The sequence below is a fragment of the Neomonachus schauinslandi genome, chromosome 13, assembly GCF_002201575.2.
Source record: "Neomonachus schauinslandi chromosome 13, ASM220157v2, whole genome shotgun sequence".
Classification (NCBI taxonomy): domain Eukaryota; kingdom Metazoa; phylum Chordata; class Mammalia; order Carnivora; family Phocidae; genus Neomonachus; species Neomonachus schauinslandi.
The window spans coordinates 45,878,698-45,895,600 of record NC_058415.1 but is presented as its reverse complement, the minus strand read 5'-3'; the positions used below and the strand labels follow the sequence as shown (position 1 = coordinate 45,895,600).

General features: G+C 39.6%; 1 protein-coding gene across 1 annotated transcript in view; it reads right to left on the bottom strand.

Moving 5' to 3' along the window:
- FOCAD (focadhesin) overlaps positions 1-16,903 on the bottom strand; it is a 282,029-nt gene that overhangs the window by 102,637 nt on the left and 162,489 nt on the right. The window contains exons 18-20 of the mRNA XM_044920455.1: positions 16,558-16,641; positions 8,949-9,087; positions 3,872-4,057 (exon numbers count right to left, since the gene is read on the bottom strand). Coding sequence (XP_044776390.1) covers positions 3,872-4,057; positions 8,949-9,087; positions 16,558-16,641 — 409 coding nt within the window. The remainder of the gene's footprint in view (positions 1-3,871; positions 4,058-8,948; positions 9,088-16,557; positions 16,642-16,903) is intronic.

Sequence of the window (16,903 nt, the reverse complement as noted above, 5' to 3'; positions counted from 1 at the left end):
GATCCAGCCCCACATCCGGCTCTCTGCTCAGCACGGAGTCTGCTTCTCCCTCTCGCTCTCCCTCTGTGCTCTCTCTCTCTCTCAAATAAATAAAGTCTTTTTTTAAAAATTTTTATTTATTTATTTATTTGACAGAGAGAGACAATGAGAGAGGGAACACAAGGAGGGGGAATGAGGGAGGGAGAAGCAGGCTTCCCGCCAAGCAGAGAGCCCGATGCGGGGCTCGATCCCAGGACCCCAGGATCATGACCTGAGCCGAAGGCCGTTGCCCAACCAACTGAGCCACCCAGGCGCCCCTCAAACAAAGTCTTTAAAAAAAAAAAAAGAAAAGTTTTTAAGCTAAGCTTTACTCCCAACATGGGGCTTGAAGTTTGAGAGTTGAATGCTCTACCAACTGAGCCAGCCAGGCACCCCACTGATGACTATTTTAATGGCTAATTTTTTGCCTGCAAATAATTAGTATTTTACCTCTTCCTTTCTAATCCTTATGACTTTTATTTATTTTTCATGGCTTATTACACTAGCTATAGTCTTCATTACAATACTGAAAAATAGTGCTTATAACAAACATCCCTATCTTTTTCCCAATCTCAGGAGTAAAGGTTTCAATATCTCAGTATGAAGTACAAAGACAGCATTGTAGATGTTCTTTATGAGAATTTTTAAAAGTTCCCTTCCATTCATAGTTTAATGACAGTCTTTTTTTTTTAATTTAATTTTTATCTTTTTTAAAGATTTTATTTATTTTTTGACAGAGAGAGAGACAGTGAGAGAGGGAACACAAGCAGGGGGAGTGGGAGAGGGAGAAGCAGGCTTCCCGCGGAGCAGGGAGCCCGATGCGGGGCTCGATCCCAGCACCCTGGGATTATGACCTGAGCCGAAGGCAGACGCTTAACGACTGAGCCACCCAGGCGCCCCGACAGTCTTTTTTGCATCATGAATGGGAACAAAATTTTTCAAAGGCTTTTTCTGCATCTATTGAGATCATCTAAAGATTGTTTTGCCTTTTTCTATTAATATACTGAATTATACTGATTTTCAAACATTAAATTAACCTCTCTTAGTTGTTATGTATTATCCTCTGTATTGCTAAATTCAATTTTCTAATATATTTTTTGGGTATTTTTACAACTTTGCATAATGGAAAAGACTGCTTTATAATATTCCCTTCTTGTACTCAGTATCAAGATTATGTTGATCTCATCAACTGAGCCACCCAGGTATCTCACTTTAAAACATTTTTTAGGGACACTTGGGTTGCTCAGTTAAGTGTCTGCCTTCAGATCAGGTCACGGGATCGAGTCTCATGTCAGGCTTCCTGCTCAGTGGGGCGTCTGCTTCTACCCCTCCCCCTGGTCTATGCTTGTGCTCAATCTCTCGCTCTCAAAAATAAATAAATAAAATTTTTAAAAAACTGTTTTAACGTTTCCCACTATTATTGTAGGTTTGTCCATTTTTTTAAAATTTAAATTCCAGTTAACAGAGTATAATATTAGTTTCAGGTGTACAATAGAGTGATTCAAAACTTACACACAACACCTGACTCTCATCACAACAGGTGTACTCCTTAATCCCCATCACCTATTAAGCCAGGCCCCCACCCACCTTCCTTCTGGTAGGTTTGTCCATTTTGTCTTTTTTTAGTTGTGTGAATGTTTTTCATATATTTTAAAAATTATGCTATTTTGTGTACACTGATTAGAACTGTGATAATTTCTTAGTGGAATGACTTCTTTATCTCCATGAAATGTCCCCTTCATTTCAAAGCTTTTTTCTTTTTCATACATCCCTTTTCATTGAATACTGGACAGTATACAAAGGAAGCACAGAAAACCTAAATGATATTATTTTTTTTTACTCAGAGAGGAGTTTCTCCTCCCCTCTTTCAGGTAGATAGAACAAAGGACTGATTTAAATTGAATCAGAGATTGAACTGGGTTAGGCTTGATTATAGCTTTGGTAAATCTCAGTCTCCCTCTGGTTCAACCCTGTTCCTAGGGCATGCCTCCCCCAAGATTTTCATGTGACATCCTAATTGGTCTCCTCAATACGGAAAGCTTATGAGAGATTCAGATGTGTCCTCCGAAGTTTTCAGTTTAGCTCTTTAACCTCCCATCCCATAAACCTTCGAAATTTGACAAGTATCTTGAGGGAGAAATAGGCTATGTGTCTGAGGTCCCACAAGTCCCCGGTTTTACCACTCAGACACCATATGAATGACAAGGTCTCTGTTGGTTTCTCTGCCTCCTGCACCAGCCTCTTGTTAAGGTCAAGCCTGAATTTCAGTCTCTAGTTGAGGCCAGACTAAGTGCCCCCAGGTGAAAAGAGATGTAACTCTTCAGTATCAATTCACTACTGGTGTGCTTTGTTTTCAGGCCCACTCTCCTAGCTCCTAAGCACAGGGAGGCTGGAGATTTCACTTCGCCTCTCAGAAGCACCAGCCTAGTTCTTTAACTTTCCGTGCAAACTCAAAATTCAGTCAGATAGCTTATGAGAAAAATCTCTAGTTTCTCACCTCTATTAGTCAGAGTCTTCAGAGAACCAGAATCTCAATCTCAATCTCTCTCTCCCCACCTCTCCCTCTCCCCTCCACCTTTCTCTCTCTCTATATGGGGAGATTTAATATAGGAATTGGCTCACAAGATTATGGAGGCTAAGAAGTCCCATGATCTTGCTGTCTGCAAGCTGGAGATCCAGGAAGGCTGGTGGTGTAATTCAGTAATTCAATGTAATTCACAGAAGATGGATGTCCTAGCTAAGGAAAGAGCAAATTCACCCTTCTTCTAGCTCTCTAGTCAGGCCATCAGTGAATTGGATGTTGCCCACCCACACTGGTGAGAGTGACCTTCTTTCCTCAGTCTACTGATTGAAATGCTAACCTCTTCTGGAAACACACTCAAAGACGTCCAGAAGTAATGTTTTAGCAGCTATCTGAGTATCACTTAGCCCAGTCAAGCTGACATAGAAAATGAGCCATCACATCACTCTAAACCCATGAAACCACTAAAAGCTCCACTGGTTCCTCTATACTCCAACAGACCTCTTCTTGGGCCAAGCCCCAATCCTAGCACACAACCAAAATCAGTGACTATCTCCCATGGGGCAGTGGGGGCACAGTCCTAAAATGCTCTTTCTCCCCATTCTGTAGTTTTAGTCTACCTGTCTTTGCTTCTACAGTTCTCTGATACCTTTAAAATGTGGTTTATTTTGGTCATTTGTCCAGTTGTGTCAAAATGTCAGCAGCAGTGGTGATTTGCCATGACCTATCACATCGGTCTTGGAAGTGGAAGTTACATCCTTACATTAAAAACCTACACCTTCATACACACACACACACACACACACACACACAATGGAATATTATGCAGCCATCAAAAAATGAAATCTTGACATTTGCAACGACGTGGATGGAAATAGAGGGTATTATGCTAAGTGAAATAAGTCAATCAGGGAAAGACAAGTATCATATGATCTCACTGATATGAGGAATTTGAGAAATAAGAGGATCATAGGGGAAGGGAGGGAAAAATGAAACAAGAAACCAGAGAGGAAGACAAACCATAAGAGACTCTTAATCTCAGGAGACAAACTGAGGGTTGCTGGAATGGAGGGGGGTGGGAGGGATAGGGTGGCTGGGTGATGGACATTGGGAAGGGTATGTGCTATGGTGAGCACTGTGAACTGTGTAAGACTGATGAATCACAAACCTGTACCCCTGAAACAAATAACACATTATATGCTAATAAAAAAAAATCCTAAGTATTTAGTAATATAAACACACACACACAAATAAATAAAATGCTCAGTGTGTGATAAGCAAAACAAAACAAAACAAAACAACCTGTACCTTGATACTATGTACTGTACTTACCCGCAAGGCCAGGTTTCAGACCTGGCTGCTTATTGGTTTCATACATTTTCAATATAAAATTGGGGATTCCTGCTACAGTTTTTCCTTGGTCTGACCGGACACCTCCTTTTAATGCAGAGTGATACACTCCTCGGGGCATATTCACCATTTCCTGCTTCACAAGAGATGTAAAAAATTCCTCCAAAGCTGAAAGAGATGAAAGGAAATCAGAAGTAGAGTAAATATAGTATGTTAGGAGAGAATCAATCATTCATTCTTAACTCATATATGCGTGTGTGTAAGTATATATATACTTGCTGTATACATACATATGTAAGTATATAAACACATATACACTTGCCGTATATACTTATACACACACAGATACACAGACATAGAGCAATATTTCAAACCAAACTTCACAAAGTAAACAGGGAACTCTTGATCCCCATCCCTTCCTTAGTCTTCCCAAATTAGAATATGGCACCCAGTTACTCAAGCTTAAAAACAGAGACATTCTTAATTCCTCTCTTTCTCCTACTTCTCACAAGTAATCCATTAGCAAATCCTTCTAGATCTGCCTTCAAAAATATATCCCAGATCCATCCATTTCTCTCCATTTTCGCTGCTACTTGGCCAGTTATTATCTTCTCTCTTCTTCATCGGGCCAAATTTAAAAACTAGCTTCTTGGTGTCTTCTCCTCAGGACCACCCCACAAACCATCCTCTGCCCGGAAGCCAGGATTTTATGTCATTGCCTTCCCTAACATCTTCCAGTGATTTTTCACCACACACGGAATAACATTATTGCTTAACATTTCTACTTATTATAGACAGAAATATGGGCTCAGAAGACAATAGGATACCCAAACAAAATACTTGATAAGACTATAGGTTCATATTCAAGTGTTATTTTTCCAAGGACCACTAGAGGTTGCCAATGCAGAAACAAAAACAACAAACATATGAAAGCTAAACAAATGTGTGGAAAACAAAAAAGAAAACCACTATATGTGCCTCTCATAGGAACAAAAAAGAAGGGTCCACCTGACGAAACTGGAATTTCATTCTTAGTAGATTGAAAAGTCTGTGTTAAATGACCATGATTAAATTAAAGGCAGCGAGTGCTCAGTAGAGTATCTATTATGTGCCCAGATCTGTCATTCCTATATAGAACCTTTGCAGATGCGACCATGCTTCTCCATTCACAGCCCGGAGAACACCTGTGTGGGATGTTTTCCATTTACCCCTCCAGACCCACCCTCTGCCCTCTCAACCCTGCTCAGTGACTTGGAAGAATGACCTTTAACAACTGCATCCACGGGCTCCCTTGTGCTTTGGCTTCCAGTTGGCTTTATCCAATGGGAGACACTTGCAGGAGGCCAGAGGGTGGAAACAGAGTGAGGTCAGGGCATATATTCCCCAGACCCCCTCCTGCAGGATTGCTACCAGTTGCCTGCATCCCTCTTCTGCAGGCCCTGGCCCCCCTTAGGCAGCACTAATTATGACACAGATGCTCTCCCTAATTCTCCAAACTGTTATGCCCCTTCCTTACCTCTTCAGGCCCAGAGGCATTAACCACTCTGGGATGAGACACCATTGCTTGTGAATTTCCTTCAGCCCTGACCACACAACTGTCAAGAGTCCCTGGACTCCATCTGAATGTGCCTTTTCTGTCAAGACCCTGATCGATGCATCATCTAAATGAAAGAAATGGGTAACATCCAATTGCATCCAATATGCATGCACATGTGTGACCGCTTCACACTGAGTGTTAAGTACAGACTTTTCAGAATGTAGCAAAGAATCATTTTCGGGAGGACAGAGGCGCTATGGTGAGAGAAGATAATTTCATGCTTTCTCCGAAGGGATTCTATTTTGGCAAAAAGCTCACACACGTCAGGAGGTAAGTACACATCTGCACATACACTAACTCCGGAATGCAAATTTGTCTACTTGTCAAGCTCTTCAGAGAGCTAAGGATTCTCAAATTAACTGCAGACCCGAGAACAGTTTAAATGAGGGTACGATACCATGAGTATAAGCGATACATACAGCACCATCTTTCCCCAACCACTAAGCCAGCAACTAGGAATTTTTCTGCTGCTTCTGAGCCTGGCCCTGTACCTCCAGATGACCAGGTGAGAATTTAAAAGAGCTGACAATTTGTAGAACAGGGTCTTAGATATAAATTTTTAAACCCCCCCCCAATGTCCTTTAAAAAGTGAGTGGACAAACTGGTACATACCACAGTGGAATACTACTCAGCAATTTAAAAAAATTGAGATAGGCCAGTATTTGGATAAATATCAAAGACATTATGCTGAGTGAAAAAAAAAAAAGTTAAACCAAAAAGTGTATATACTATATGGAAAACACCACCACCAACAGCGGGAGAAACCCTATAATAGGTCTATACTTTGGTTAGTTGCTTTGTACCCATGGGAATTTCCTAATTGTAATAACGAACTAAGGTATGTGAGATGTTGTGCAGCGGGGTAAAAGTACATGGGAACTCTCTAAAGTGTATTCGCAACTTCTTTTAGGTCTAAAATTCTGTCAAAATAAAAAGTAAATAAATACCAGTAATATCCCCACTTAAAATAACGCAAATTACTGGATTCACACTGCAGCTGCTTTTACGTCTACTTAAAAGGCAAGAAGAGAAGAAAAGGACCAGGATTCATTCACACTCAGTGCAACTGGGTTTTCTGGCTTTCTGGCACTAGAGATCTCATCTATACTCTCCACCCTATACATTTTAGGGTACATATTCCTAAGGCTCGTGCTTTCCCCTGGTTCTTTTTTGACTAGCCCGGTCATTGCAGGGAAAGTGAGGCACAGAAAGAGAACTTTGCCCACGGGGACACGGTTTGCCAGACACAGACAGCATCTACAGCACCCTCATCTGAGTCTAATTACTGAATTTTCTCAAACAGATACAGTTGCTGAACTCAAAGCCTCCCCTTCTTTCTCAGAGAAGGGCACTTGAACAAAGCACAAGAACAAATGACGCAGAAGAACAGGTTACTGGCCACCACATCCTGAGAGGAGAGAAGCAACAGCATGCCTTGACCACACCTTCTCCTTTTTCCAATACAAGACTGGAGGGACGGACCCACGTCACTAGGAACAACATCATTTATTTATTTATTTTTTTATTATGTTATGTTAGTCACCATACATTACATCATGAGTTTTTGATGTAGTGTTCCATGATTCATTGTTTGCGCATAACACCCAGTGCTCCATGCAGTATGTGCCCTCTTTAATACCCATCACCAGGCTAACCCATCCCCCCACCCCTCTCCCCTCTAGAACCCTCAGTTTGTTTCTCAGAGTCCATAGTCTCTCATGATTCGTCTCCCCCTCCAATTTCCCCCGTTCATTTTTCCCTTCCTCCTCCTAATGTCCTCCATGCTATTCCTTATGTTCCACATATAAGTGAAACCATGTAATTGTCTTTCTCTGCTTGACTTATTTCACTTAGCATAATCCCCTCCAGTTCCATCCATGTCAGATTAAACTCTAAATGGATGAAAGACCTCAATGTGAGACAGGAATCCATCAAAATCCTAGAGGAGAACATAGGCAGTAACCTCTTCAACATCGGCCACAGCAACTTCCTTCAAGACACGTCTCCAAAGACAAGGGAAACAAAAGCGAAAATGAACTATTGGGACTTCATCAAGATAAAAAGCTTCTGCACAGCAAAGGAAACAGTCAACAAAACAAAGAGGCAACCCACAGAATGGGAGAAGATATTTGCAAATGACACTACAGATGAAGGGCTGGTATCCAAGATCTATAAAGAACTTCTCAAACTCAACACCCAAAAAACAAATACTCAAGTCAAAAAATGGGCAGAAGACATGAACAGACACTTCTCCAAAGAAGACATACGAATGGCTAACAGACACATGAAAAAATGTTCAACATCATTAGCCATCAGGGAAATTCAAATCAAAACCACACTGAGATACCACCTTACACCAGTTAGAATGGCAAAAATTGACAAGGCAAGAAACAACAAATGTTGGAGAGGGTGTGGAGAAAGGGGAACAACGTCATTTAGAAAGCCCAAAAGAACTTTTCCCTCTAAGGTGATTTTGGGACACAGGAGGAACTCCGGATAACAGTTATTTCCTTCCTAGGACTATTAAAACAGCAAAGGGGTCCTAGACTCTGAAGAGCTTTCCGCAAGTGGGGAAGAACAGAAGAGAGGACCAGGGAATAAATCTTTAAGGCTTGTTCTGGACATCAAGAGAAAAGGAAGGGACAGGAGCTTTGTCTAAAACTAGGTAATATATATTTGCCTGAATTCCTCAGGAAGTCTCTATGTAGGGTGAAACCAAGGGAAAAAATGTCCCCTAGTATAGGATATTGAGATTATGATTGACCAGATGACATTTCTTGAGTGTACTGAACTTAATTTTCAGAAATTGACTTTATACATCCATGTATATTTAAGGTAGAATTGGGACAGAACAAGGTAATAGATGCACGCTCGGCAAAATGTTGGCTAAGACTGAATTAGAATAATTAGATATAATTAGAATAATTTCTTTAAATGTCAAGGTCCTGTCAGCTTTTTATCAAAATGGAATGATCAAACAATTTAATCCATTTTTAAACCATTAATTTGCAGCTCTCAAATATTGATACCATCTTTGGAATAATTCTAAAGAAAGAATAAATTCATAAATGAAAGTACCCAGTAAGTCTCTGAAGAGTCTAACCATCTTTTCATTTAGCTTATAGAATAAAGAACTATTATTGGAGCCAGCGACTTAAAGTCCCATTGCAAATTGGTCTCGTAGAATATAGCTTTTGAAATGAATTTTAATTTCTCGCTGAAAATGGTTGTTTAAACTAGTTTTCTGGTTCAATTTTGTTCGACTCTAATGCTTTTCAGTGTGTTCTGAACACCATCACTACCTCAGGCAGTCCCTCTACAACAGATGGATACGTCATGCCTTTCAGACAAAGTAAGCCATAATTAAAGTAAGCTATCATATGTACACATCACAAAAGAACACAATCAGACAGGTAAAATCCCTGAAAAATGCTGGCTTCCCTGCCACTATATAGGAGTCACCTGGTAAGACCAAAGGAGCAGTAAGTGACAACAGTTTGAGATAGCAAGAGCCAGGAATAGAAAGATCCACATCCTTCTCATCGCCCTCATCATCTTCGTCTTCATCTAGCTCATCGGGAGTAGGGATTTCGGGTCTTATCTGAAATGACAGAGAAGGCAATACTAAAACATTATGTAAAATCTTTTCCTTGCACTTTTTATGTCGAGATTTAAAAACTGAGTTAGACTCATTTTGCACTGTAATGTCAAAAGACCACTGAAAATTAATTTTAAAGTATCTATTCATTTTCAGATTAACTGAATGATAAACTCTATCTTAGTAGATACAATCCCAGATCCATGTAAAGAACTAATGGTAATATACTAAGAAAATTACCATAAGCCAGCGTAAGCGATGATTATTATAGAACACTAATAAAATTTTACGCCATCTGACAATAAAATGCAAACACCGACACATTCAATATATTGAACTTCTATGGTTTGTAATTAAACATTTGCCTTGTCAGAATACTTTTTTTTTTAACTTCTGATTCTAGCCATATCTCTACAGCAAAGCTTAAAATCTTCCAGTAGAATATATACTAGAGATCAGGAAAGGACAGAATGCGTTAGTTGACTTTCGTTTAGACTTGGCAGTTTGTTGCTATTGAATATAAAAACACTAAAATCTGTAACTGGTAGCTATACTTTACTGTGTCTAATTTGCAATTTGAAGGTTTTATTTGAATCAAAAATTTAGGTTTGTTTGAACCAAAAATTTTAAAATGTAAAAAGATTACCACTATTGCAGTTTCTACAAGATACAACTGTCAAGCAATTAATTAAATTTTTAATACTTTCAATGACACACCATCACAATGCCCACATGGAGATAATTAAGCATAAGGGGAGGAATCAAAATATATAAAAGTGGTTGCTATAACCATAAAGTGCCAGAACCCAGTCATTACCATTAGCCTGTCTCCCGGAGTTATTTTTAGAAATAATTAACAATTCCTGCAGACTGCCTTCTTCATAGGTCCCCAAAGCACTGTTCCATTTAGGAACTGCACTGAGTCAGGATTCTTGCAGGGGGATAAAAGAAAACAGAGAGGAAATGCTTCTCTTAAGTATAATAACCTCAAATCCAATGAAGCCTTTCAACCATAACTAGTGTTCTCTTCACTAGTGAAGGAATAAAAGCAACCTGACTACCCGAGCATTTTCCAAGACATGATTTAATTCTGATTCAATATTGAGTACCTAATTCTCAGAGGACTGAGCCAGCCATAATTACAGAGATAACAATAATGTATGCTCCACATAGGGCAAGATAGCATTTGTGGGTATCAATGCTTACTGGAGAAACTCGGGCACATTTGCAACCCTTTCGGCTCTCACAAGTGGGGGTTTTCCAAGTGTCTCTGGTCTGTGTACATACTGTGAATGGGCCAGGTTTAGTATCATCAGGAGTTATTTTAGAGATCCTAACCAGTCCCAGTTGCCTAAGAAGATCCACAAAAGGAGTTGGTCCTGGTTTCGTTTGCCTTGCTTCCTGTTTACACATCACAGTACAAATTGAAAATAATATTTGAAGAGCATACAGGGGGAAACAGACAACAATGTTTACAGCCCGAGACTCCACGGGTAACGCCAGCTACCACACCAGGGTATCCAAGCGCTGGAAGCTCTGACATACACCCTGTGTACAAATGGCGGGAGATTTGGGGAGCTGAAAGGTAAACAGAGGTAAACATGTAAATTACCATGAAAATTCAGAGGGATGGTGAGGATATGGAGGAATCAGAACACTCCTACTCTGCTGGTGGGAATATAAAATGGCTCAGCCCCCTTGGAAAACAGTATGGCAGTTTCTCAAAAAGTTCAACAGAGTTACCGCATGGCCCAGTAATTCCACTCCTAGCTATAGAATCAAAAGAAATGAAAATATACAATCACGTAAAAACTTGCATACATGTGTGAATGCACTATTCATAATAGTCCCCAAATGGGAGCAACTCAAATGTCCATGATCTGATAAATACGTAAACGACATGTGGCATATCTACACAATGTTTTATTATTCAGTCATACAAAGGTGTGAAGTACAGATATGTGCTAGAGATGAATGCACCTTGAAACCATTATGCTAAGTGAAGGGAGCCAGTCACAAAAGACCACATACTATGTGATTTCATTATAGGAAAGGTTTGGGTTAGGCAAATTGAGGGACAGAAAGTAGATTAACAGTTGCTTAGGGCTGTGGGAAGGGAAAGGGGTGATGGGGATTGACTACTAAGAAAATGTTCTAAAATTAGATTGTGGTTGCTCTGCGATTAGTTGCACAGATCTTTGAATATACTAAAATCACCGAATTGTACACTTTAAATGGGTGAATTATATGGAATGAGAATTATAGCTCAATAAAGCTGCTGAATAAGAACAGAAGGGAAAGAGGAAGGTTGGAAGGAAGGCAGGTTATAAGAAGGAGGTGGTAGAGGAAAAGGGAGGGGGGGCAGTGGAAGCCGGAAGCTGTCACCACCTTCAGAGGGATCTTAACTGGTGTAGGAACTATGGCAAATGACCAAATGCTTCCAATTCCAGAATTATTTACTGTAAAAGGGATAGGATTATTTTTGCACTTATTTTAGCCCGCCCAGTCTTTCAGTTCGGTCAACCTAAATTACTTAAAATGAGTCACAGCACCCAAGCCATCAATATTTCTTAGAAACGATAAAGAAAGACCTACTAGGTTGGAAATAAAAAATAACGATCCACTCATCTATCTTATGGTGTCTAATTTTACATTCACATAACTGGATGCCTATATTAATTTATCTGCCATGTGGTAAAGAGCGTATGTCTGCATCTTACATATGCATATATTTTAACAAAGAAACTACAGATGTACTGTCATTTAAGAATAGCTGATATACTCTGCCGACTTAGAATGGTGTGATTTGTGTCTTCAAAGGCGAGTTAATTCTCCTGAACATATTAGCACTTATTGTTGGACCCTGGTTTCATTACATTTCCCTCTTCCTCTGCTCACCCCTTAAAGAAATATTTGTTCCAGCTTCTCTATGCTAGCCCCAGGCTTTTCACTTGCTTTGTGTGTAACGACCGAATAAGATGAATGTGCGCACAACTAAGAAAAATCAAGAGACGTCATGTAAAAGAATACCTTTAAAATTATAACATTTTGGTAATATTACATTAGCTACTAAAACATCCAGGAAAACCGCACACATATTTAAAATACATACACACACGCGCGCGTGCACACACATGTACATACACACACAACTACACCCTTCCAATTATAGCTAAGCTTTGTTGAAAAAACTTAAGTGGAGAGCCAAAGAGAAAATGATAAATTACTTTTAGAATCTGCTTCAAATTGAATATTGGAAAGCTTATCCTACAAAATGCCTCCTCTACGGGTTCTGAGCCAGATAACCTTTTAACCGTATTTTCTAGTGTATAACCTATGGAAATCCAGGAGTTTGTGCATAAACACAGGATTTTATTTAGAACACATCAAGTATCCGCATAAATTTATTTAAAAAAAGAAACAGCTTCTGATGAATGCAGTGACATTCACTTAAATGAAAGCCAAACAGGTTACACCATATTAATACCAACTCCAGATACATAATGAGTTCTCTTACATTACTCACTTCTAAAATTAACTCCAGAAATCAATAACACAATCTATCTTAAGATCTCTAAAATAAAAAGTTTAATTTTTAAACAACTAAATATTTTTTTAATGAACCCAAGTGAGAGACAAAAATGAATCTTCTACCTAAAGGTTCATCCATTACTGATTGTTTCACCAGAAGATCAATTCTCTGTATTTTGTTTGTTTTTGTTTGTTTTGCTTTATTCGGTTGGGGGAACATTAAAGAAGGCAGAGGAGAAGGATAAATAGCTAAGCAGAACAAAAAAATACAAACTAAAGGAGAAAAATCATTTGTGTCCATTTCTTAATATTGGAATCAACAAGTCCTCAAAAAAGCCCCCTGAAACTTTTTGACCAACTTTAGAGTTGCATGTTTCAAGTGATTAACAATGACGCTTTTACCAACCCACAAAACATATGGATTCATTCAACATGCCCAGATTATAAAATGGCCTAGTACTTAGTGTATGTCCAATAAATAATTGCTAAACCGATGCAAGTGTGAAGTGTCTATCATTAATAATCCCACAGAACTTCCTAATAACAAACCAATGACAAGAAACATGAGTTAATTGATATTCAAATTCCCTAACTCACATGGTATCTTATTCAGCTCTACTAATCATTGACATTTTCCATCCTACCTTACCTGTAATGTTTCATTCAACCCTAACTGATATCTGCCACTCCCCTAACATCTTTTGTTCTATATTAACCTGTGAGCTTTCAACAAGTTTCACAGCTTAAATTGATGCATTGGTCAACAATGAACAAAGAAATCTATCTTCAGTAAATTTAAAGAGACCTAGTACTTACAAAAGTAGCTGAATTATCCATAAAAGTAGCAATGTTGATAAGGATACAATGTATCTTTCTGCTGTTTCTTTCTATTCGAAATTCACAGCACTCTCATTAAAAGATATTTCACAAGTTTCCACAAACCCACAGAATGTGGATGTACTTTTACTGGAAAGGTACAGAGGTAACCTTCAGTTTTGTGAGTAAGCCTTGGTGCAGAGTGAGTAATCTCTGACAACAAGGAAGAATCTTGGTTTTTTACACTGTAAAAGACCCTACCTGGCAGGGACTTTCAAATCATTGAAAATATGGTTTTATAGAAGATGAGCCTCAGTTTCACCTCACTGCTATCAACTACCAGATGGAGGTGGGGACCTGACTCAGTTGTATCCTTAGCTTTTGGGGGCTTGTTTGGGCTATGAACACACTGACCATTTGCTGGACTTTTTAGTCCTTAGGTATTCAAACAGCCAAAGGGAAACTCAGTCATCAATAAAAAGAAGAAGAATGCATTGTGCAGTCCCGGAAGCAATAATTCTCCATGAGGAGGCAGGTTGTCTATATCAGAAACTGGAGGTCAAAGATGGACTCTTTTAAATCACTTATGTCCCCTCATCTTAAACCTAATTGAGAATATCCACTATAGTTAGCCATTGTTACTCTGAGGAATAAGCCGAATCCCAGAAGGGGGTAAGGGTAGCAAAAAGGTTGAGAAGCGTGGCAGAAAAAGGATAAATTTTAGAGATTTCCTTTATAGTTCTTCACATTCTAAAGCTGAAAACCCAAGCATATATAGAAACCCAACTCTATCACTACCTTTTACGTTGGAAGGTGTAAAGAGCTGTATTTATGGCTCCTCAGGGATCAGAGAATATTGAAGAATTAGATTAAGAAAGTATCTAATATCTGGGGGCACCTGGGTGGCTCAGATGGTTGAGCGTCTGCCTTCGGCTCAGGTCATGATCTCAGGGTCCTGGGATCGGGCCCCGCGTCGGGCTCCCTGCTTGGTGGGGAGCTTGCTCCTCCCTTTCCCTCTCCTACTCCCCCTGCTTGTGCTCCCTCGCTCTCTCTGTCAAATAAATAAATTAAAAAAAAAAATCTTAAAAAAAAAAAGTATTTAATATCTGCCTGAGCAGAGCACTTACCTGAGCATAAACTAAAAAGCACAATCAGAAACTGAAGCGAACCACCAAAGTAGGAACAGATATAAACATATCAATATGTAAAGAGGTAGAGACTAAACAGTCAAGAATATGTGGGAGTTGGGCGCCTGGGTGGCTCAGTCGGTTAAGCGACTGCCTTCGGCTCGGGTCATGATCCCAGGGTCCTGGGATCGAGTCCCACATCAGGCACCCTGCTCTGTGGGGAGCCTGCTTCTCCCTCTCCCACTCCCCCTGCTTGTGTTCCCTCTCTCACTGTGTCTCTCTCTATCAAATAAATAAATAAAATCTTTAAAAAAAAAAAAAGAGTATGTGAGAGTTATTTAATGAAACCTACTACTCCAGAGGGAATATTTCATGAATAATAGCTAAAAGTAAGGTAATTATTATGCTGTGATCTAACTTAGCAATTGCTCATTAAATGAATAATAATAAAAGGTATCTCTGCAGATGTTGTAGCCAATTTACTGGTAGTTTCCATACAAAATTTACAGGTAGCTTTTTTTTCCTTTTTTTAAAGAAGTATTGCTAGTCACCATAGTGCAGTCTGAGTCCCATCTTTTTTTAATTTTATGAGTCACAGAATACCTCTCATTGTGATAACCAACAACAAGCTGGCCACTCTGTGTCTGCATCCTCAACGTGAGAAATCCTGCCTGACTTAGGATTTGGTTTCACAAGAGCCTTTTTATCAGTCCCTCCAATTCAAGTCATTCAACACAAGTCTGCCTTGTTCCTACTGGCATCTAACCTCTGTGTAAACTCAATCCCAAAGAAAAAGTCAACCCATTTGAATGCCTTAGGGTACCAAGAAATTTGTACCAAAACTTCTTAAGCCATTTGACCTAAGCACAGATTCTGGGTAACATTTCACATAACTTCTAACACAATGTTTGCCTTACACTCTAGAGGCACTCAAACATTTGTATGCATTTGAATTAGCAGCAACAGAAATGTGAAATCGTACACTTAGCTCGTTAACATAACCGAATAATTTAAAGCTGGTTCTGTTCAGTAGATATTAGAAAAGGCTGTATGTTTTTAATCAGTTTTGGGATGCCTGGGTGGCTCAGTCGGTTAAGCATCTGTTTTTGGCTCATGTCATGATCCCAGGGTCCTGGGTCCGAGTCCCGCATCAGACTCCTTGCTCGGTGGGGAGCCTGCTTCTCCCTCTGCCTGCCGTTCCCCCTGCTTGTGCGCACTCTCTAATAAGTAAATAAAATCTTAAGAAAATAAAATAAAATAAATTAAAAAAAAAAAACCAAGATAGTGTCCCACAATGTGTTAACCCTTAAAAGAGAGATGCTTTCCTCATCCAGTTCCCTGGGGCTAACCTATATGTCTTTTTATACTAAACTAAGAAATAGATTTTTTCTGGATGGGGCATCTCAATTTTGTATCACAAATAAGGATCTTTGACTGCACAGGCTGCACCAACTTTAATATTTTTTTTTTTAAGATTTTTTAAATTTATTTATCAGAGAGACAGAGGCAGGCAGAGGGAGAAGCAGGCCCCTTGCTGAGCAAGGAGCCCGATGTGGGACTCGATCCCAGGACCCTGGGATCATGACCTGAGCCGAAGGCAGACGCTTAACCGACGGAGCCACCCAGGCGTCCCCAGGCTGCACCAACTTTAGTCGATGCAGGCCATGCTTGGATTTAAAGTCCAAGATGGAATACCAACTGGGCAACAGTTGCTATGGGGACACAGATCTTCTGGACCAATAAGCTAGGGGCCTAGGCATGCAGTCCTATACCCAGTCACCTACAGAGACTTTGGGTGCACCACAGGTGGTTTCCATCAGCCTCAAAGAGATTTAAATTCATTATCTGTGAGGTCTAAGGCCTCTATGGTCTTTTACAGGTTAAACAAATAATAAATATAAATTCTTATTTTTTTATAGAGCACATATTTAGAGTTCCATCTCAGGTAAAAATCTTCTAAGAGAGGAGATACAAATAAAGTTATAAAACCCAGGCCTACCTCCTCAGGCAGATGAAGAATGGTGTGTTCTCCAGCACTGAAGTGTGACAGAGATTTATATGCGGCATTTGCCACAACGGGGTCCTAGACAGGGTACCGGTAAGACAAACAAAAGAAACAATACACATTACACATCAACTCTGGAGGAACGAAGAAAATCTTACCACACCAACCTCAAAGTTCTAGAGTCAGTGCTTTGGAAATGATACTCAAGCCCTGCTTACTGCGTCCCGACTGAAAATAGAGAGAAAACAGCAGTGGATAGAGAGATCAGAAGCACTCAATTTTTATCCTAGTTTGGACATTAAACATAAAGTAACTCAAAATCGCTCAGGTCCCCCTGACG